This window comes from Macrosteles quadrilineatus, unplaced genomic scaffold, assembly GCF_028750875.1.
Source record: "Macrosteles quadrilineatus isolate MER2022 unplaced genomic scaffold, UCM_ALF_1.0 Scaffold_8__2_contigs__length_117827958, whole genome shotgun sequence".
In the NCBI taxonomy this organism is placed as follows: domain Eukaryota; kingdom Metazoa; phylum Arthropoda; class Insecta; order Hemiptera; family Cicadellidae; genus Macrosteles; species Macrosteles quadrilineatus.
This window is the reverse complement of record NW_026542601.1, coordinates 43,372,391-43,395,898: the sequence shown is the minus strand read 5'-3', so window position 1 is coordinate 43,395,898 and position 23,508 is coordinate 43,372,391. Positions and strand designations below refer to the sequence as shown.

General features: G+C 33.4%; 1 protein-coding gene across 2 annotated transcripts in view; it reads right to left on the bottom strand.

The window, feature by feature from the left end:
* Nucleotides 1-1,723: 1,723 nt before the first annotated feature.
* LOC128999361 (uncharacterized) overlaps nucleotides 1,724-23,508 on the bottom strand; it is an 81,446-nt gene continuing 59,661 nt past the window's right edge. For both annotated transcript variants that reach the window (XM_054425827.1, XM_054425828.1), the window contains 8 exons: nucleotides 20,660-20,745; nucleotides 14,961-15,199; nucleotides 10,928-11,067; nucleotides 7,189-7,266; nucleotides 6,438-6,575; nucleotides 5,541-5,693; nucleotides 4,916-5,034; nucleotides 1,724-3,368 (listed from right to left, as the gene is read on the bottom strand). In XM_054425827.1, coding sequence (XP_054281802.1) covers nucleotides 4,937-5,034; nucleotides 5,541-5,693; nucleotides 6,438-6,575; nucleotides 7,189-7,266; nucleotides 10,928-11,067; nucleotides 14,961-15,199; nucleotides 20,660-20,745 — 932 coding nt within the window. In that variant the 3' untranslated portion in view covers nucleotides 1,724-3,368; nucleotides 4,916-4,936. The remainder of the gene's footprint in view (nucleotides 3,369-4,915; nucleotides 5,035-5,540; nucleotides 5,694-6,437; nucleotides 6,576-7,188; nucleotides 7,267-10,927; nucleotides 11,068-14,960; nucleotides 15,200-20,659; nucleotides 20,746-23,508) is intronic.

Sequence of the window (23,508 nt, the reverse complement as noted above, 5' to 3'; positions counted from 1 at the left end):
TGACAAACCTGATAATTTAAATGGTTAATATCATAGCCTCCTCTATTTTAATCTTACTAATATTATAAATGTGAAAGTTTGTGTGTTTGTTTGAAGTTCAATCACACTACTGGTTGGATTGGGTTGAAATTTGGTATGGAGATATCTCACATTCCCGATTAACATATAGACATATTCTTGTATCTAAAATCCTTTCAGGCTCTACCCCAGTGGCTCTGTAGTTTCCCATGTTAACCTTATGAGTATCTATAATATTAAAACGTGACAGGGTTTTTTTATTTCACGATTCTGAATTAACCACTTTTGACGGATTTTTATGGTTTTTGTGTTGAAATTGAAAGAAAGATAATTTTGAGAACTAGTGAATGTCGAAGCCATAATTTTAGTTTAGGGTTTCAATTTTTTAGAAATTAAACTTTAATTTTCAAAAAGTCTAGCAGCCGACGCTAACATTCTAGACTAGCTTTTGGCATAATATCATTTGCTTAAAGTAACAGCAGTAAACATTAAGCGTGTGTGACACAAATTCAGCATTTGGATAATAATGGCATACATAGAGTTGATTTTTGATTTATTAATACTATGTGTAATGCTATACTCATTGATATGTTCATTTAATCGGTAAGAGGATGAAAGATTATTTAAATATGCATGGTAAAATGCTAGATGTTCTAATTTATTTTTAGAGCAGTCTTTAAAATTTTAAGTTTGTTTTAGTGCAATATGATTTGTTTTAACTAACGGCTGGTTGAGTGAAAAATATTCTATAGAACTATGAGGTTAGTTTATTTACTCTCTGATTTTGTCATTGATTATAGGAAATAAGTAAGATTCTATGACCATCGCTGTATACGAATCGAAGCTCACGAATCTTCAAAAAAAAAAAGCTTATGAAAATTATTTTACTACTTACTCGACTTTTTGGGGAAAGGTTGGGATAGTAACAATGAGGTTGGGATTGTTTTAATTCATCTTGGCAGCTTTTTCTCTACTGTAATTTTTGAACTGCATAAACTATGCTTGAATTAGTAATATAGACACACTATATACAGTTTTAATGGACTACTCTATTCCCGTACGTAGGACGGGCCAACAGCTCGTTCATATTTAAAATGAATTAAAGAATTTTGTCAGCCGTTTCAAACACACAAGTTGGTTCTATGATACTAATAGCATTAAAAAATTATAAGTTTTACCAACAGGGTGCAGCACTATTAAGTGTTTTTGCATTTATGACAACAGCTAATTTAAACCAACTAGCAACAAAAAGCTGTGAAATACAAAGAGAACTTAACTTTTTGTTTTTTCTATTGTTTAGGTGCAGTGGTAGAACATTATGGCTATGGTAGATGTGCTATACCATAGCATACCGTAAATTAAAAGAACCAAATTTTCTTAAACCGTGTCCTCCCATTTGTTTTCCCATTGCAAACGTAAAGCCAAGTATAACTGCAATAAACATTTTATACTTGACGCCAACCCCATACGAAGAACGGGTACTCTTCTAGTGTTAATACTGTATACATTTGAAACACAACTAACCAGTAGGATTTATTGCACACTCTGTGATTAAGGGCAGCAGAGTCCAGTTTTGAATCACTTTTGGCTTTTCTCAAGATCAACTGACAATCCACGGACTACTAAGCAAAAACTACATCTTCTCAGATACCCAACTACATTTAAATTCTACTTTGACTTTCAAAGGGTGTGAAAATAAATACACTTTAAACAAAAAAACAATACACTTTAATTATGAAAAACATACCACAAGTAAATAAACAAATACAAGCTATTCTAGTGTCTTTATAGAGTATTGGCGCACCAGTAATTGGTAACTCGTTAGGAATAGAACAGACTTGGAACCACAGTTCAAGGCAAAACCCGTAAAGGCAAACATTTAAAAGGATATCTGTTCTAGGGCGATACAGAGGCAGAAAAATAACGCTAAGTAAGTAAAGTAATGCTAGGTTAGGTACCATGGGCTTACAGAAGATCGTCAACGGAACAACTTTAGCGAGGAAAATACTGATCTGAATCACGGTTTTGGTAGAGTCGTATAATTAACAAAGGCAACAGTAATCTTATTTTGTAAATAGTAATAGTTTTAATACCAGCTTCATAAATTGTAAAGCCATGTAACAATTTTAGCAATTTTAGTTCTGAGCAAAAGTGACTAAAGCTAAATGTACTGATTAAGTTCTTTAAACAGTATTCTAAGCTAATAATTTTCTTCTGAAGAAATAAAGATAGTTTTAAAAAATTAAATAATAAAGGACTTGAAAGCAAGATATTGTAAAAAATTAAATCTTCAAAAACAGTGAAATACCTAAAAATGTAAGGTTTTGAGACATATTCCTAACTTCCTAAGGTAACTAAATTGTTGATTCCCGGCCAAGTTGAGTACTTTAGAAGAAATAAACTCTAGAATGTTAGTTCTGAGAGTTTTATAATGTTCTTAGAAAGAGCTTGAGTGAGAATTTGTAAAAAAGTGTTCAACAAAAAAAGGAAAAAATATAAAAGTAATAAAAAAGCTAGTGGAACTTTACAACAAAAAACTTATAAATAAATTTAAGTTAAATAAATGTACACAATAGCATTAATATTTGTCTTTAAAAGGGGGAAACTCTTATTTTATAACTCTACTTATAGTTAAAAGATCACTGCAACAAAATAAGATTTCTAAGATTTACGGCAATAATTAATTAATTTGAAGGCAATAGTTACGAATAATTTGTATAATTATTGTACTAACTCTCCTCCCTACTAAGTTTGACCTAACTGATTCTAAAAATATTTTGATCTCTAGCATAAAACCACAACTGAACAATTATTTTCAATTTACTATTGCTTATATATAAAAGTCTTGTACTTGTCTTTTTCACCAAAACGAATTTCAACAGCTTAACCCAAAATCATTTGATATTTTCTCTATATAATACGGAACAACTTATCAACGTATAACAAATCAATAAAATCAAGTTGTAGGCCTAATCAATTCCTCAAATTTTCACCTAACAGATAACACTATACAGCTAGTATAAAAGGTGGGTACTAATGATATATTGCAGCAAGAAATCCTTATATTTACAATTTTGTTTGAATTTTATAAAAATATCCAAATATTCCCATGAAATACTTTCTTGATAAATATTCCTGAGAATTCCCTTTTAATTTTCCTACTAGTAATAGAATCAGAATCAAGTCTCAAAGTTAACATTTCTAAGAATAACAATATCATATATTATACTTTTATTAACAAGTTGTAGCTTAAAGAGGAGTCTTAATACTTGAAAAATGGATGGACACAACACAAATTTGGCAGCAACCAATACAATTCGGGCGGATTCCAAGGATGAAAGACGCTTCGGCTGAAAAAAAAGAATATTTTTTATGATTAACTTGTAAAACATGAATCAAGTAATTAAGTGAAGTAATTGAATAATCAATTAATTAAGTAATTAAGTTTTAAGTAAGTAAGTTTACAAATTTTTGCCTACACTATTTTTTTTTTATATAAATTGAGAAGTGACCATATTGTGTTTTCCCCAAACCTACAAAAACTTATTTTCTGCACTTGTAATTTACACATTCTCTTATCTCTTTCACACTTTTTTCCACCTTTTCCTGCCTTTCAATTTTCATTCAACATACAACATTATCAAAATTCAAAGAAAACAACAGATACAAATTGAAATCAAATACATTGATTAACACATAAAATAACAATACAACCTATATTAGATGCACTACACATCTTTTCTATGTCAGTTGTTTCTAAATGACCAAACATTGGACCATACTTTTGACAAAAAGTACTTGTGTTATTATACTGGGTGTCCCAGAAAGGATTGCACTTTTATTTTGGGGAAAGCTGAATGTCAAAGAGAGATAAGATAAGGAGCTTATCAGGGCTTTGTAGCCATGCCGTGGAAAGTCATTTGCCATGGATCCCTTTACCAGTGAGCAGCGTTAGCATACTTTCTGTGAACGCGACTATTACCAAACGCTTTCTTATGTGACAGTTCGACGACACTTCCGCGCTCAATACAGACTTCATGATATTAACCAAACGCCATCAGTGAACATAATTAAATGCTGGGCGCGCAAATTTGAAGCTACAGGATCAACTATAAAACCTCGTCCCATCGGTCACCATAGAAAGCGCGTTCTGAATCAAATATCGAGCGTGTTTGAGATGCTGTGGAGGATAATCCACATTGGTCAGTAAGAAAACACTGCTGCTTTGAATATACCCCAAACCAGTATTCACCGCATTTTGAAACAAGATTTATAGTTACACCGGTACAAAATTCAGTTAGTACAGGCATTAAAAAAATACAGCATGGGTATACAGCAGGAGACTCCCTGACTGCAATAAGGCAGCTGTTTTGTGGGAAAGTCATTTCCAGATTTTGTGACACCAATATTTTCTTTGAGAAGCCCATACCTAACTCCACTAGGCTTTTTTGTGTGTCTAGTCGGGTGTACAACAACGCTCCTGCTACCCTCGATTATCTGAAGCCAAATGTTCGTGAGGAAATTGAAGCCATCCCACCAGAACTCTGCTGTAGAGTATTCGGAAATGTAAGGTTTCGTTTGGCGGAGTGCCGGCGCCTTAACGAAGGGTCTAGATGTAAGGGTCTACATCTGGATGATGTAATCTTTCACAAGTAATTTCCTTAAAGTGTACAAACAGGTATTCTTGGGAAAATTGCTGTAAATAAAGCCATTTTCCTGTTTTGTTTGTTTTAAAAGTGCATTACTTTCTGGGACACCCAGTACTTTCTTTGCTAAATTTGAGGTATATTTATCATTTTCGCTTTAGTGGAGCAATATTTTTCAGAAAAGAGATATTCTACCACCTTATATCCTACTTCCCTACATTCCTGTCTGTTCAGCTATTCCTGCTACTCACCGGGGATTAGTAAAGACGTTGTCACCGTCCGATGATTGTAGGTTCGTCTGCCATTGCAACCTCCTCGTTCGGGGCTTTGTCCCTTTTGCGTTTTTTACTGTACCACATAAAGGCACAACCTGAACAACATACAAATTTACTATACACATAAAAACTTGACCAATCAAGTTATTTAGTACCGGTGGTCTATAGTCTTGAAAAATATTAGTTAGGCTATAAAAACAAACTAAATAATGGAACTGTTTCAATAAAGTTTCGCTGATCCAAATTATTTGGGACCAAACTCTTTTTGTATTATTTAAGATATATAGGACAAAAATTTAATTATAACTCGAGAAACTAATAGGTTGGTGGCTTAATCAGTAGTGTCATGGACTTAAGGCCCAAGGCAGCGATGTTGAGGGTTCAGAACCTAGTACCTACACTACTTCTTATCAGTACAGTTCACCCTTGTACTAGAACCGGCTCACCCCTTGATTTGATGACACCATTCCACCCACAGGTCAGTCTGTGGACGGGCATAGAAATGCATGGTTAAAAGCCGCTGCTAACCTCTTTTTATAAAAAAAAAAAACATAATGTGAGAAATACCAACCTACAATTATTAGCAACTCAAACCACTTACCAGCAAATAGATTAAGAAGGAAGACAAACCACGCGAGATGGTAGCTCCAGCCGTAGTGGTAGGTGGCCTTGGGTGGATGTACCACTGGGAGGAACTCCTTCTCATACGTGATGGACTGCATTAGGATCTCTATCACTACGAATATCGACAAACCTGCAAAACAACTGACCATGAGACAAGAAAAAGTATCTTATATAATAAAACCTTGGTTGAAAAAAGGATGGGGGTCAATTCAGACTTTTTTTGGTCAATAGTAGGAATTCAAATGTTATTTCTATTTCAGGAACTCATAGTAACTAACAGAGGTCTATCAGAACTACGGTATCAAAAGTCCATCTGACAGTTGTATAGAAGTAGATAAACCACCTTGAGATTTTGTGTTCATTAAAATTGTATGTTTTGAAACGGAATTTGTTTTAAATCACAATCCTGGTAAATTAGATTGAGGATTACAAAAGTAATTGTTACAATTAACGAGAGCTGAAGACAAATAAGTGGAACACTGAAAATAATTTAACTTTCCAGAACAAACCACGAGAATTGTCTCGTACAAACAACAGTGGTTCTGTCATCAACATTAACCCGTACATTACGACTGCCAAGATCAAAAGCACACTTTAGTCTCGGTCTTCTTCATGTTATTTACGTACTCACCACTTACATTGTGTGGAAAGTCGTTAGTGGCCGTCTATTTTGGCCACCTTAAAAGTGGTTGTGAATTTAGGGAATCTGAATTGGTTTATTTCTCAGTATTGAAAACCTATGGTTACTAAATTTAGTTCAAGAATATTTAATCAAGAATTTGATTCATCTTAACAATCAGGTTTTCCAATATAGTTTCTGAACTTATATATAGATAGATATTTTATAGCACATTGTTATTCTATTCTAACTTACAAGAGATGAAGTGTATGCCGCCAGCCAGTCTTTTAAATGTGTACCGAGGATTGTTGAATGTGTAGATGGAGAAAAACAAACCCATCGTCATCACCAACAAGCTGATTATGGAGAACATAATCTCGGTACGGGTGTAGTCTGGAAAATACAAAACATACCTTTAGAAAAAAGCACATGGTTGAGGGAAATGTTTAGTATAAATATTTTAATAAATTGCTAATAGTAACTTAACCAATAAAAAAGTTCCTAACAGTTGCCAGTGTAGAAACAATACAAAACACTAGGTTTAATATTTTCCTCTACAAAAGAGGGCATCCATGAAGGGGAGGAATATAAAACCATTTGTGCTGAGAGCTTTTTTGTGTTATCAACTATCTGAAGTTCTTTTTCTTGGTCAAGTCAGTTGTGTATCCATTCCTTCTTCCTTAAAATATTCCAAAACCACCATTTTTGGGTTTTACCATAGTTTATAAATCCTTGCACTTTTTATTTACAAATTAACAAAAATACTTGCGGAGCAATCGACATGGTCCCTCTCACTAAACACTACTGAAATATCAGCCGTACTCCAATTGAAGGTTTGAGTTACGATGAAACTAGTGTTAATCAGACTAAGTTCCAGATACATTACTAAGATAAACTAACTTAACAGCTGCATATGTTTGATTGGATTGTATTTCAGCATATTTTGAGGTACTAAAGTTTCACATGAACAATAAATTCAATAATCAACTAGGCCCAATATACTCACTAAGGATAGCCATATCTAGCATGGGATCTCCTTTCACTTTGGTATCGCTAGGAAAAACATCGTGCCACTTGCATTTACCTATAACAGCCAAAACGTACATTACAAACATTTGGTTAGCACTTTATAGTGACACAAATTTAACATGATTATTAAAGACACTTTATTTGAATATTGTACAATACTTTTCCTATTTTGAATTCTGAAACGTAATCTACTTTCGAAACTGCCCCTATATTTATTGATAGCCTTTTTTCATACCACCTCAACAAATATGTTCACTGTCCATTTACACTTTCTAAACGTTTATTTTCTAGAGCTGTACACCGTTTCCTGTTAACTGTTTTCAAAGAGCCGCTGAAAAACAAGTGATGAATGATGGACATGCTACAATGATGACTGGCAACTCAAGGTGATGTTTTTAAAATAACTAGCTTTGCTCTTTAACATCTTAGAAAATCTCAGAGATTCTGGCAGTTATTGATATGTAAAAATGAACAGATTATCAGTAAACACAAGATTTTTACCTTTATTTGAAGCAAAAAGTGTTTAGCTATTTAAAAGGCTAGACATATAGTTTTGCCTTTTGCTATAAGCAGTCACTTATTTTCACAAAACTAGATACTATTGATGTCACAACTTAGGTGGTAAATGCTGATCCAAGAACCTTCAAACAATTTCAAAATATAAAAAAAAACAACCATAAACAATCTATTTTTGACTGGGAAAAGTTATCATGTTGTTAAAACCTCATCTATCTTCATAATTTTTCTCCTGTTGATTGATTCTTAGCCTCAAGATATTGACTTTTAACAGTTCACATAAACCATTTATGGGAAAACTCTACGAAACATTATTGTCAGGCATGAAATTTATGATACAATAACTCTAACTTAAAATAGCTATGTTCTGCAGTGCAAAAAACAGAGATCAAGTATTGTGCACTAAAACATTGACTTGGATTTCAATTTGTGTTTGAAACAATGTTTTATGAGGCTAAAATAGTCTTTAGAAAAATGAGCAGCCTATACAACTTTCATAGAGTAGATTACAAATTTACGATGGCCACCAAAGTTTTATATTTATTTAAAGTATTTCAAAAATAATAATCCAACCAAATTTTTTACATAATATAGAGTACCACTATGGTTAAATAATCGATTCTATAATTTTCATTAAGGTCCAATGTCGTAACAATGTGAAAATTTTCCCATTCTTTTAGTAAATAAAATCTATTTCATTCTTGTGGTAACACTTTGGCACAGTGAAAATGCTATTACATTGAAATGCAACCAAACAACTAACATTATTTCACTAGAATAATAAATATATTTCTTGGGTGGTCCTCATAAGAGATCTGACTAACTCTGTATTTGGATTTGCTTTCCTAAACTTAAACTGATGGTTTCAGACATTTTACAGTGTAATTCCGACGTTCTTGGAAATTTGCTTTTCTTTTCTTAAAGGTTGGCCATCTGCAGTTGAAGCTAAAAAGATGCTTAACACTTTCATTCAAAGAGTTTTCATGTCTAATTTATGTTGCTCCAAAGGCATGGAAGATACTTTTGAAAAAGAAAATTTTTTATTAGATTATATTCAAAGTCAGTTGATAATACTCCTAAAGAAACAGATGTACCCTTTTCAGTTTGCAAAGTAAGCCAAAATATTTCCTATGAATTTCATCCAAGTGGAAATAAAAAAGGAATACAGTTTACCATTATAGCGTTAACTAAAACTCAAAACCTTTCTGGTTAAAAAATATTTATCAGTGAACAAAACATTATCATTAGGTAATTAGTAAAATTTCATAAATAATCTTCTTCAATCTTTTTTAGGGTATTTATTGATAATACCCATTTATGTGTTAAACACACTGCACTCCCTTCTACAATATTTATAAGTCTATTTCAAAGTTTGCATTGCCCCTCGTAAAGTAGCCAAGTCGCACAGTGTGACGAAGGTGTTGAAACGCCCCGTGGCGCGGCCGTCAAACACTCAGACATACAGACCTGACAGGTGTTTAGGCAAGACTCCAAAAGAGCTATTGTCGTCCAGTCAATGACCGTTTGTTTTTCTCACCTCGGAAAACAACCTGGGAGAGTGTTTTTGTATATGAGTGAGGGCCTGTGCGCAAAATCACACATTTATATGAAAATAAAAATTCCTCCACAGCAACAAACAAAGTTTGCCATTTTATCTGATTGGATTTTTACTAAAATAATGCGTTAAACTAGATTTATTCTCTATTTAAATATCCTTAGGTATTTGGGTTTGCTGCTACTAGGGAGTGTTTTTTCTGCAAAATGTTAATAGTATAGTATGAAATAAATAAATTTGCCAATAAATATATAACTACAAACAAGAAACTTTTACTTTTTCTATAAGAAAAACATTATAATTTTAATGTTCAGTTTCTGAATTTTCTCTGTAACCTTTGATAGTTTCACAACAAAACTTCAATACATAAAATTAGGCCTACTTAGTTTTTAATATCTTTAAAGAGGCAGTGATACAAATTTGGCATGTGTATGTTTCAAGGTTGAAAATTTTGATTTAAAAAAATGTAAACCCCATAACACTCTGTTCCCATGACCTTGCTGGTTCGCGAACTCATTCAAGTGTATTCAGCCCCACTTGTTCATGCCACATTTCGACATTTCAAAATCTGACCAAAATCACCTGAGTTATTGCGTTTACGGGCACACACAAATACATATAATATATGTATTTGTTATATTACATTATATTACATTAATGTACATAAGAGGATTTTACAAATAGAATGGATGTAATTGTTTAAATTAACACGTTCACTGCTAATGACGCACTTGTGCGTCATAAGTATATTAGCAGATATATAATACATGATGTATATAATTACATAATATATTTTAATCCACAATTTATAGTATAAAATTTATTTAATTAAAGATATATTGTCACTCAATTAACATGATCATGTTAATGTTTATGTTTTTTAGCCATTTATAAAAGTATTACATATCATTAGCAGTGAATGTGTTAAGTGTTGAAGATTCAGAAGGGCCAGAAATGTACTGAGAAGGGGTGAGGTTGACTGAAAAAAGAATGAAAGAGCAATTCTGATGGAAGATGACAGCCAGGAAGACCTAAGCAGAAGTGGTAGAAGCAATTAAGGGCTGATAAGGTGAGAATTGGAGCAAAAAATCCGGGGGGTAGAAATGCGGGGGGTAAAATTCCGGGGGTAAAAATCCAAGCCGTACATTTTGAGCTGACCTCATGAAGGGGGTAAAAGTCTGGGGGTAAGATGCAGAGGACCGAATATCATGGCCTTTTATTTTGTTGATGCCCCGTTAATGCCAAGTCTGATATAAATGGTTCTGGGAGTAAGAGTATAATAATGTTCAACAAATAGTGTTTTGGCCTCTGAGACCACCAAAATGAAAATGTCAATCAGTCCCGGGTCTAGGTCTTACTGTGCCACTTTTCCTATTTCTGTTCCAATACTATCTTCTTCCCTATCAGGAATTCGCTAAAAAAAAAACAATTCACTGTTTGTGTTAATGATCTCAGACACCCAAAGACATCAAATTTGAGCCATAAATTCAATTCAAAAACCTTGGATTACTCGATTGAGTTGACCTACCCGAGGCACCTTACATAATTAACGCATGACTAGACATTTAAATCCCCATCACCTCAGCACTGAGACTTGCAACTTCAAACATAATTTCAAACAACAAAGTGACCACTGTATACTAACGATAGAACAGCATCCTTGGACTGGTCTCTGTCCCGTTCCCCAGTGGAGTGGCTGTCTCCTCCACCGAGGGGTCTACTGTTGGCGCAGTCGGAGGTTTGGGTGTCGTCTTACCACCTGCAGTGGCATTACCAATCGCCATCCTACAAACAAGATATCATACAATTATCCATATTTGTATCCCCAACTAAAGGATCAACAACTGCAGTAATACCTACTTATACCTTCTCCTAATGAAATTTCATTCTATAAAGTTTTAAAATTTCATAACATCAGTCAGAAAACGGGAAAATTTCTAAAAGTTATGCTTTTACCATTTAGTAACATAAATGTAAACAGAAATAGGCACGTGCTAGTTTAGCTGAGTTTTTATTAGTGCGTGTTTGTGTAGGAGTCATTCCAATTTTTCAATTATTTTTCTACCCTGCATCACCTGAATACTTTTACACTTTGGCTGAACACATTATACTTTTTTACAATTCTTGGAATTGTGTGCATGCCAGAAAATGCTAGTTTCAGTACTTAAAATAATGAAGTATACTATCCCAGTTCAGTAGTCTCCACTTTTAAGCGCTTGCTTGCCAGAAACTAATTCCTAAAATCTTTTCAACTTTCTTATGAATTTGTCAGTAAAATATTCCCATGTGCAGTAATGTAATGTGAGTTACTTTAGATGTTGAAATAGTGTCTAGCTTGTTTGGTATTTACCTGAATACATTATAATTTTTTTCTATAATTAGCAAAAAACCATACCAGACCTGTGAATTAAAGATTAAAGCAAATTAAAGGAATTAAAGTCATCTTCAAGCTACCAGTACAGTAATAGAAAATAGGTCTGGACCGCTCACTATATCCGCAATATATAGCCCACCTCGTCATAACGTCACTTCCCAAAATTTTACAGACTTTTTTAATACACTTGGCCCCAGGTTCTTAGCAGGTGGAGACTACAACGCAAAACATCCCATGTGGGGCTCAAGACTAGCTAACCCAAGAGGTCGACAACTATTGACATCAGTCACCAATAACAATTTTCAGTTTATATCAACAGCTGAACCAACATATTGGCCCACAGATCCTCAAAAAATTCCTGATTTGTTAGATTTCTTTATTACAAAAGGAGTTGGTCAAAACTATATTGATGTGAAAGCAAGCCTAGATTTGTCGTCAGACCATTCGCCAATTATTGTCACCTAAGTTCGACTGTTGTGTGTAAAGAACAGCCTCTTAAGCTGTTTAATAAATCTACTGACTGGGACATATTTCGAGACAGAGTAAATGAAGAGCTTTCTCTAAAAATACCTCTTAAAACTCCAGATGACATTGATGACGCTGTAGAAAATTTTAACAATGTAATTCAACAATCTTGCTGTCAAGCGACTCCTAATATACAAAACACAGGAACCCATTTAACTTCCTACAACTATCCATTACATGTAAAACGGAAAGTTGCTGAGAAGAGAAGATTAAGAAGAATTTGGCAACAGACTAGAAATCCAAGAGACAAAACTAAATTTAACAGAGCAACTCAAGAACTTAAGAGGGATCTGAAAAATTTAAAGAATGAATGGTTTTCTGAATATACAGGTAATTTGTCACCTGATAAAACAACAAACTACTCTTTATGGAAAGCTACTAGAGGGATGAACCGTCCAAATATCCTGATACCGCCTATCTCTAAGTCCGATGGAACTTGGGCAAGAAACGATATTGAAAAATCTGAAGTGTTTGCAAACCACTTGGCCGCAGTGTTTACTCCCAATCAAAATCAAAATAATAATTTTAATAATCTTGACGAAATTCTTGAGTTCATTGACTCACCAAATCAGTTATCACCTCCAATAAAGCCCTTTACTCCCTCAGAAGTCTGTAAACTTGTAAACAAATTAAAACTGTTTAAAGCCCCTGGATACGACTTAATCACGGGAAAAGTAATGAAAGAGCTTCCTAGAAAAGCATTCATATACCTGACACTCATTTTTAATTCAATTATACAGACTGAGTATTTCCCGTCACAATGGAAAGTTTCAGAAATAATCATGATAGCAAAGCCAGGAAAACCACCCCAACAAGCAAGTTCATATCGACCTATCAGTCTACTTCCAATAACATCCAAATTGTTTGAGAGGCTCTTCTTGAATCGTCTACTTGAAGAAGTAGAGGACAGAAACTTGATTCCAAATCATCAGTTTGGGTTTCGACGGGAGCATTCCACAGTTGAACAAGTACATAGATTGGTTAATACAATTAAAGAAGACCTTGAGAAAAAGAACTATTGTACAGCTGTCTTTATCGATGTAAGTCAAGCCTTTGACAAAGTTTGGCACACAGGCCTACTTTATAAACTCAAACTGAATCTTCCTCATACATTTTATATGACAATTAAATCATACCTAACCGACAAATATTTCAGAGTTAAATTTGGAGATAGCATTACAAAATTGTACCCAATTCAAGCTGGCGTTCCCCAAGGAAGTGTTCTCAGACCTGTACTATATACTCTGTTTACAGCCGATCTACCTGAAAATGTGAATACTTCTGTGGCCACTTTTGCTGACGATACAGCTATTTTAGCGTCCCATCCTGATCCAGTGGTAGCTTCACTTAATCTTCAAAATTCCCTAGATGACTTAGAAGAATGGTTGCAAACATGGAAAATAAAAGTGAATGAGAGCAAATCTACTCATGTGACCTTCACTACCAGATTAGGTACTTGTCCTCCTGTAACCTTAAATAATGTCCAAATTCCGCAATCCCACGATGTGAAATATCTCGGCATGACGATTGACAAAAGATTAACCTGGAAAACCCATATCTGGAATAAAAGAATGTACCTAAATTTAAAATTTAAAAATCTTTCCTGGCTCCTAAATAGTAAATCAAAATTGACCATTGCAAATAAATTATTACTATACAAAGTAATACTGAAGCCAATTTGGACTTATGGAATCCAACTGTGGGGAACGTCCAGTATGTCGAACATAAACACTATCCAACGATTTCAGTCAAAAGTTTTAAGGTTCATTCTGCAAGCCCCGTGGTATGTTAATAACAATATCCTTCACAAGGACAGTGGAATTCCCACGGTTGAAGAGGAAATAACCAAATTTAGTGCAAAATATCTAAAGAAACTTGAAAATCACCCTAATCACCTGGCTCTAAACCTCTTGGACAACAGCACCAGTATATACAGGCTAAAAAGGATTCATGTTTTGGATCGAAGCACACGTTTTGTTTGAACAATTTAATTTTCCCTTGTTTATTTACATATTTATGTTTTCATTGAAATATTTTTAAGTTAGCTCTGTCAATGGACAGAGATTAACTAACGTTTTATTAAAATTTGTTATTGTATTTGCTAAATGTTCTAAAAATGAACAGATTGTAAATAAAATTGTGATAAAAAAAAAAAATGTGAGTAAAAATTAGCCTAAAATAACAATTCTATGAAAACACCATACTTCTACATATTTGCACCAATTTCTTAGTCGGATCTCATCCAAAATCAACATTGAGATGAGAAGACAAAAACAGACGATGCGATGAAGAGCAAAATGAAGAAAGGAAGAAGATAACAAAAGCTAATTTAAATGACAGAATGAGCCGACACTTGGCGATCTAGGTGGAAATAGTTGTGTGGCGGCCAAAATAGTTGTAGAACAGAATAGACCCTCACACTACGTCTTTGTTTCTGACAATCTTATCTCCAAAGCAAACATTTGTATCTAAATATTTTTGTTGCAAATCTTGTGGCAACATTTGTTACATTTATCACAACTTCTGCTCAGAATGATATTTTCTTTTAGCTTTTGTATTCTTTACTTTTTTGTGTTTCAATTTATGGTGAGAACATTTCCACTACTTGAGCCATATTTGTTATTTTGGGTATCCTCCCATCACTCTATTCTAATTTGAAAAAAAACGACAAATCTTTCTAAGTTTCTCAGACTTTGGTGCAAGTAGGACAAATTCAATCCCTGGCAAATCTACAAAGATTTGAGAGGTTTTGAACACAAAATTTCATCAAACAACTCACCTGCAATATTTAAAAAGGCCAGAGTGACTTCGCACGAAGAAGCGTTTCGTCTCATTTATCCAGAGGCCTTTCTCGCCTCCGTCCACCACGAACCAGAAGTCGGTGGAGATGGAAGCGATCCACACAACGATGGCGACACCCACCAGACATGTGCAGACAAACAGTAGACGTCGCTCAAAGAAATACTGAGCCCGGACAGCTTTGGTGCGCTCGGATATCACCGAAACTGCACTGCTTGCCTGCGGAACAGAGAGTGTTGAATGTAATTTCTTGTAAGAAAAAGAGAATAAAGAAAAAAAAATTGTTCTTTTAGTAGCTTGGAAGTTGTAAATTGAAAATTGAGACACTTAACTTTTATCCGATAAATACACTTAAATACTCAAAACTTCCGATAAATATCCTCTTGGAAGAAGTGCAGACTTCAGGGTACAAAAGAAAAGACCAGGAACATGTCAAACGTACTTAAACTTCTTTGTTTAATGTTTGTTTTTGGTGTTGGTGAGTTGATATTATTTTAGAGACTATTGCGGGCATTTTCCATCAAGTTTAGCAAGAAAATAAGTTTCAATTTTTGGTTAAGGAGTTGTAAACATGAGAGTCCAATAGTAATAGTATCGAAGAAGAAGAAGGGTAGGATTTCTTTATGAATATACCTAAACAGTTCCATTTGGAACAGTATGGTTTTGTTAATAAAAGTTTGGAAATGCGTTGGTGGACTGAATATTTGGAGGAAATAATTAGGACTGGTACCCACAATGAAAATAGAAATATTTCCAAAAGTGAAATAGATTACTGGGATAGGGTTGTGCGTGTGCGTGGAAAAGGGTTAGAATTGGAAGCGTTGTTTAATATTTTTATCTTGCAACAATGAGCATTAGTTAAGTGAGGAAAGTGAAGAATAGATCAGTTTAAAGATTGAAGGTGGTGGAGGAAAACTAAAATATTGTGAGTAATTAATATAACAGTCAATAATTATCAGTATATTAAACAAACACTGTGTGATTGAAAGACCCTTGAAATGTTTCAAGTAATGTTAACAAGCTAAAAATGCATTTCACTATTCCCTAAAAACCAGCTTTGCAACATAATCAGAGTTGCCAGTTTTTTTTTATCAAAATTGCCAGAGTTAATGTGAGCCACCTCTGACAGATTGCTGATGTAAATTACTAGATTTCTGTTGAATACACAAACTTCTTTGCCAAGGAAAACTAATGGAACAACTTATTGTGAGCTATAGCAACTGTTATTACCCATCAACTATTTCATCAACAAAAAATAAGACAAAATGTTAGACACTAACACATTCTGTGACTGGCTCACTCCACTAAATCCAAATATTTATTCTTCCTAACTTGAATAAGAATTTAAAAATTATCGCCTCAAATAAAAAACGACTATCCTTTATTTAACTCGCATCTCAAGTCTTGATGGTATAAATTCATCAGCACAAATGTGTTGCCAACCCACAAACTATGACGGAACAGACAATACTGCCAATTTTACAGACGATAATTATGAAGGGGAAATTTGATATTGCAAACATTTAGAAAACAATTTTCATTGGTAATTTTTAATAGTGTTAACCATGCCTGATGCATGGTTAAATTTAAAATGCTGACACAGCAGGGTGATTATTTTAACGTGAAGTTACATTACATTACACCTTTGTTACTGACTATTAGCTGGTTCTGAGGCCACAAACTTTATAATTAAAATCCCAATGATCACGGATAGCTGGGTCCATTTTTGAACCACCAAAAAGCTTTTCACTTTTTTCAGGATCAAACAGGTGACCTTAATTACTAGGCCTATCTGTAAACCTAAATCATAAAAACATCATAAACTTAATGATTTATCTTCACGTAAATAATCAATTAATTTCTCAAATCGTAAAATAAGTTGTATGTGTGTGTAATCTCAATGGATATGATAAAGGAAAACATTTAATTTTTTTGTATTGGTTTTACAGCAGAAAATATATTTTGGTTTTGAATTTTATTTAAAAAAGAGTCATGTTTTAGTCTTATCACTGAGACTGGGAATAGTTTTCAAACATAGATTTAGTTCAAAAATATTTTTTTAGCTAATTAGCAAACATTTTTCATTTAACTCTGACAAATGATTTAAAAGCAGAAATTTAGTTAATCCTATACGGTGTTTAAAATCAAATCAACCTAGGATTAGCTCATTGAATGGGGAAGGATGTGTAGACGGTTAGTTAAATGAAGAGCAGCAAGAAAGCACCTGAATTGTATCCACAATTTCTATCTTATGCCTATATTTACCCACTTCCCTAGATAAAGAGTCACTGTTTGTTTTATGATTGGATAACATGAAAATGTTCCACTATTAAAACAAATTTATTTTTAAGCATTTACCTTTATCGAATTTCCCTATAGGGAAGTAGCTATTACCGTAGGTGGCACGGTAAGACCTAGGCCCGGGACCGATTTACTTTTTCATTTTGATGTCCCCAGAGGCCAAAAACACCATTCGTTCAAATTTGTATATGTATACAGTATATATATATAGATTTATATATACAGTAAACCTTTAATAGTTCGACACTCGATAGCTCGATATTCCTTGTAATTCGACACGGGCTGAGGCTACCTGTCTAACCATTAGCGATCCATATTTTGTTTTGATTCTACGATTGTCTATGACCGGAACTAGTTCTTTCCAGTTATCAGAGTGAAAAACAATCGAAGCAGATCACAAAATATTTTGTCAAGTGATATTTAATGGTTACTATTGTGATGTAAGTCGACTACAACATTAATTTGTAATGTATTGTTGACTAATGTATTGTTGACTAATGTATTGTGAGACTAATGAACAATGAAATTGTTAAGCTTTTTAGTATTTAATAAATTTGGGTGATTTCTATATAAAACTTGTATTTTTACTTTCCTGTATATTCAACTCCATTTACTCCCTATAGTTCGAGATTTCGATTGTTCAACATCCCTTAAGTCCACAAAGTGTCAAACTATCGAGGTTCTACTGTATATATATATGTGTGTGTCTGTGAACGGGATAACTTAAGTTTTTTTGTTTGATTTTGATGAAATTTGGTTTAAAAGTGTAAGGCGGGATAAACTTGAATGAGTTCACGAACCAGCGTGATCAGACCATGGGAACGGGGTTTTACGGGGTAAAAATGGGGTTTTCTCATTATTAACCATCAAAACACAACATTTTTTAATTTCTCTTTACACATTTTTAAAGTGCTAAAAAACAAATGATTTAGTAGGTACATCAAAAAGTTTTTTCACGGTGATTGGTAATGGAGAAAATTCAAAAAATTGTAAATCTAAAATTCCAATGTTATTCTTATGGAGAATATTGTACAATGTAGTAGTTTACTTACAGTTTATAGATGTATTTTGATCAAACTAGGCAGATTTATTTATTTCGTACTAAGTTAATAATATTTTACTAAAAACACACTTAATTAGTTTCGTTGTAGCAGCAAACCTAGGTAATCGTTAAACCTAATGTTATTTAAACAGATTTAATTGAAAATCAATTCAGGCAAGTGGAAATTTGCTTAGTCAGCAGGTTTGCTGCGGTGGGGGTATTATCCTTTTTGGGTTGGACGTTGGACTAAATCTATTTGACAAATTTTTGGGTAAAAAAGGATTGTTGAAAATATTTTTTGAAAGTCACTAAGATCAGCTGATACATCAAAGCCAGAATCATCAATTGAAAGCGCAAGGAAATGAGACATCTAAGTTTTGAACCATCAAAAATGTACTGCCTCTTAAGGATCAACATCAAGCAGATTTTCAGTATGGCGTTCATAATGTTAAATTAAGCAAACTTAAGGCTGCACATGCGTTTATGTTAAAAACATGTAGCATTGTTTGTGTGAGTTGAATGATAAGTTTTTGTGTACTGACGATGACAATGTGTTCCTTGATATTACGAATCAAGAAGCTTGACAATGAAATTGTTTTGAAACTAGTTGATTGAGATTAAGACTACATTAGGATAGATGACTTATCGTGCATAAACCTAAGTGTAAAATCAAAATGTATAGAAGATTGAATAGCTCCAAATATATCAAGTATCAGGCGTATCAGTTTAGAATTAGAGTTCAATAAAAGACAAGAAGTTTATTTTTAGACTTGTTCTTTACAGTTTAACTGCCCTGTGTTAGTTGCTGGTTTGTTGGACCTTGTTATTTTTAGTCTTCAGTTTATGTGAAAGGAACTGGCACACTAGCTAACTAAGAAATAAAATTGAGCTAGGGTGTGCATCTAAAATTATTACTTAATCGGTCCTAAAAAATGACATAAAGCATTCCTTTTATTTATCATTAGAGTACTGTATTGGAATTATTGTGTTGTGCTATCTGTAAATCAATTTAAAGAATTTAAAGAATTATTTGTTAAAAAACCTAACACCTACAACAGATTACTTATTCTCCATAAAAATAAAATTGAATTAATTTACAGTTTTTAAAATTTTGTTCCATAACTATTTAGTGCACAACAACACTTCAATATAAAATTTCTTTTGTTAAGAACTACAAAATGGCTTGGAGAGAAAATGGGAAATTCTATATATACCTTAATGAACCTTCGAACCAGCATGATCGGACTATGGTACGGGAGTTATGGGGTAGAAATTGGTGTTTCCCATTTTCGACCCTCATAACTCTGAATAACCCATTTTCTCTCCAAACCGTTTTGTAGTGCTTAAAATATAAATTTAGTAATATATATTGTGTTTTTGGTCTGTTTAGCGTCTAGAGACATCAAGACAAAAGAAGCAAATTGGTTCTGGGTCTAGGTATATAAAAATGAGTATAAAAAAAATTCAAGTTAAAATATCTTAGTCCCTATATGGAAAATTCACGGGAAATAGTCAACTCAATTTAGAATATTAAATCAAACCTATAAACGTACTCCAGGTCAGTCAAATAGTAAAAATGATCTAGGCACAAAAACCTTATGAATCACATTGTGCGATTAGTCGCTGCCAACACGACATGCAAATGGCCAACAATGCAGACAATTGTAATATTTTGTATGTTGGCAACATTCCATCATGAGCTACTGCATGTGTGTAAGTGAGTAGTGTAGGAACTTAATAAAGTAAAGTGGTTTCCGTTCTGTTATGGGATAATTTTTGTTAGAGAGTTGGTTAAATTAAAAGTAAATTACCCCAGCCGAAGGAAAAATAAAGACTAAGCAAAATTCCATTCACCTGTTTGGATTTTTAGTATAAAATAACACGCCAGATTTATCCCCTATTTAAATAATATTAGGTTTAACAAACAACTTAGTTTTCCTGCTACAGGGTTGGAAAAAAGTGTTTTTTTGGAAAATATTTATAGTTGGTATAAACAAATAAGTCTGCTAATTTTGATCAAAATGTATCTATATACAAGGAAAATATAACTGTTTGCTTATTCTCCTTAACAGTAACATGGGAACTTTTAATTTTCAAACTTTCTCCCTAACAATTAAGTGGCTAACGATTTTTTAATATGGTGGAAGGAAAAAAACAGGTGTGAAACTCTTGTCATAGGCTGACGTGACCCAGATTGCAAATAGAAAATCACCTGATTGTAACTGTAATATAAGTAGCTGGGATGTAGTTGGAGAACTTCGTCATACTTCTAAAAAATTATAAAGCCTTAAAAAAATGTATTTGGGTAGTTTTATTTTTTCCACCCAGTTACTTACACAGCTGTTGTTAGACGGAGACTGGGGAGGTGGCATGTCAGTATCATCTTCCCAGACCAGCCGAGGGGGTCGCTTCTTCTGTACCCCTACAACACAACAACATACAATGTTGACACAACAACTGTCACTGTTTTTAGGTGAATGGGGAAAATCTTAATACAAATTTTTACTCTAAGTAAAAGATCCTAAATCAACAATCCAAAATTAATCTTTTGGACAAATCATTCCTAAAATGAGAATTAAACAAGCACACATTTGGAAACAACTAAGCCTCATCAACTTGAAAAAGGAGGATTTTAATTTGAACTAGAGGTCTGCAATGGTCCAAAACTCAACCAAAAATATGTAATGTACAGACTTCTCAATTTTCACCCCACGCTGTAAATATAACATGTGATTAGAATTTCTTCCATTTGTTTGGATTTTATTTTTATTTTCCATTGTTATTTCCTCACCAGCATAGCAACCCATAAGGCCCATGTTTATTTGAAAAAATTTAAATTAATTTGTTGTGCTTATTTTTTTAGCGTATTTTAATTTTAAAGGGCACATCTACAGAAAAATATGTTTCTGAAAGTATGTGTAGATTTCCCTGTAATGCACACGAGCGTCACATGAGAAAAAATGTTTTAAAGAAACATGCTTGTCTATTTAATATATAGTTAATATTGCGTTAGATAAATAAATAATAGCAAGACAAAAATCAAACATATTTCACACTCAAAACTAGTTGGCAAGCTACCTATCTATATAGAAAAAAGCCATACATGCAAATTTAACCACACAAACCCAAGCATTAGTTCCAAATATTCTAATCAATCATAGTCCACTAAACCCATAAGTTGATGTTTGAAAAGAGCAAACATATCTCTGGCCACTGTTTGCTCAAAAAATACGACAATTATTTGAGAGAGATCGTAACTCATAATCATATATCATCTACAAGAGCAACGCCCAAACAATAAACCAATATCAACTCTGGAACAATTTGATTTACAACCCACTATTTAAAATTAAATTTTTTCCTTAAAACAGTAAAAACTGTTTTTGTTAATGTTTAATGTTAAAAGTAAATAAAAGGTTAAACTACCTGTGTCCGCCGGTCGATCCTAATGTATCCTATATAGGATCCTAATAGGATACATTAGGATCGACCGACGGATACAGGTAATTTAACCTTTTATTGAATGTCATACCGATTCGGAACAACAACAAACAACATAAAATGAAGTTAAAAGTAAATATTTTAAGGTGTATCTGATTAAATTTTTCCGGAAAATGTTTGGAACAAAATTTCTGACTTTGCAGATTTGTATAGCCTATTTTATTTAGGTGATAAATTAAAAGTCTCCACCTGTAGCACCTGTGAGGTGGGGGGTTTGAAGGTACAACAATCCTAAGAAAGCGATGGATTCTGACGGATGAAGTGCTTGATAGGAAACACTAAATCTCATCAGAAATAATGTGGAAACATTATAACGAAAATTTGACCGTGGATTAAATTTTACGGTAATTTACTAGATGAAAAGTAGTCAATCCCTAGAATCTATATTTTAACAATCGTAAAATGGTTGTTATTTTTATATACAGAGTGTTCAGCTTTTGGTGCCATAATCTTTAACAGGTTATTGGGTAAAAAAGAAGGGTACAAAAAGGGGTAAAACTAATACAGTTTTAAAATTTAGTGATATATAATATGTAGTAATTTAATAATTCATGTGCAATCAATTGCATTTTCCAACACTCTGTTTGGATATAATACATTACGTTTTACCATTAGGATGAACAGGAGAATACAGACAAGACGTTTAAACGATTCCACTACATCATAGCTAATTTACAACTACCAAGTTTAATTTGGTAAGTGTTTAATTCACTGGTGCACTCACCCTAATATGAATAAAAATTCGCAACATCAGGTCTATGGTTGTCTCCTCCGCTATATTAAAGTACATATGGTAATGCTACCACTTCATAGCACAAGGCTGTGAACTAGCAGCTGCAAACATTGTTGATCTCTTAGTCATGTTCGCCACATCCATCTAGTACAAATGTCGTCTGCTAGTGACGCAATGTCCATTACACCCATATGTTCACTGCTAACCCTCACAGAGTGACCACTCATAGAAGAGAGGGTTCAACAAGGAAGAAAAATATGATGGTTGTCAAATTTTGTGTACAGTAGGCCTATAATGCTTATTAAAATGAAACCATCAAATGGTATAAAATACCCCCCTGGGCAGTAGTGGTTAGAGCGCGGGACTTCAGTCCCTGAGGTCCCGGGTTCGATCCCCGCCAAGACACCAATGGATTTTATCTAAGTGATAATGCCGCAACCCCTAGGTCTAGCCTGAAGTAATGTGAAAACAATCTCAGGCTCGTGCCTAGCGTCCTAGGACAAAAAAAAGTAGTAGGATGAAATAAATTTGCTAAATTTGATCATCATATATAAACAAACAAGCAAACTACAAAAGTGTTTTTTCTTCGTAAGAATAACATAGAAATTTAAAATGTTAAGTTTTTTTTCTCCATAACTTTTATCTGTACATCAACACATTATGAAACAAAATTATTGGGTTTTAAAGCTCTACACGATGGTTGTAATGAAAAACTTTAAAACCCCATAACACCCTGAACTTGATGGTTCGTTACCTCATTCAAGTCTATTCCATTCTACACGTTTATTCCAAATTTTATCAAAATCTGTGAAAATTTATTAAAATTAAAAAAAATAATGTTTTATGCCTCTGAGGGTATCAAAAAGTAAATCAGTCCTGGGTCCAGGTCTTACCCTCTTATCGTGCCACCTACGTTAATAGCTACTTCCCTATTGGGAAATTCACTAAAAC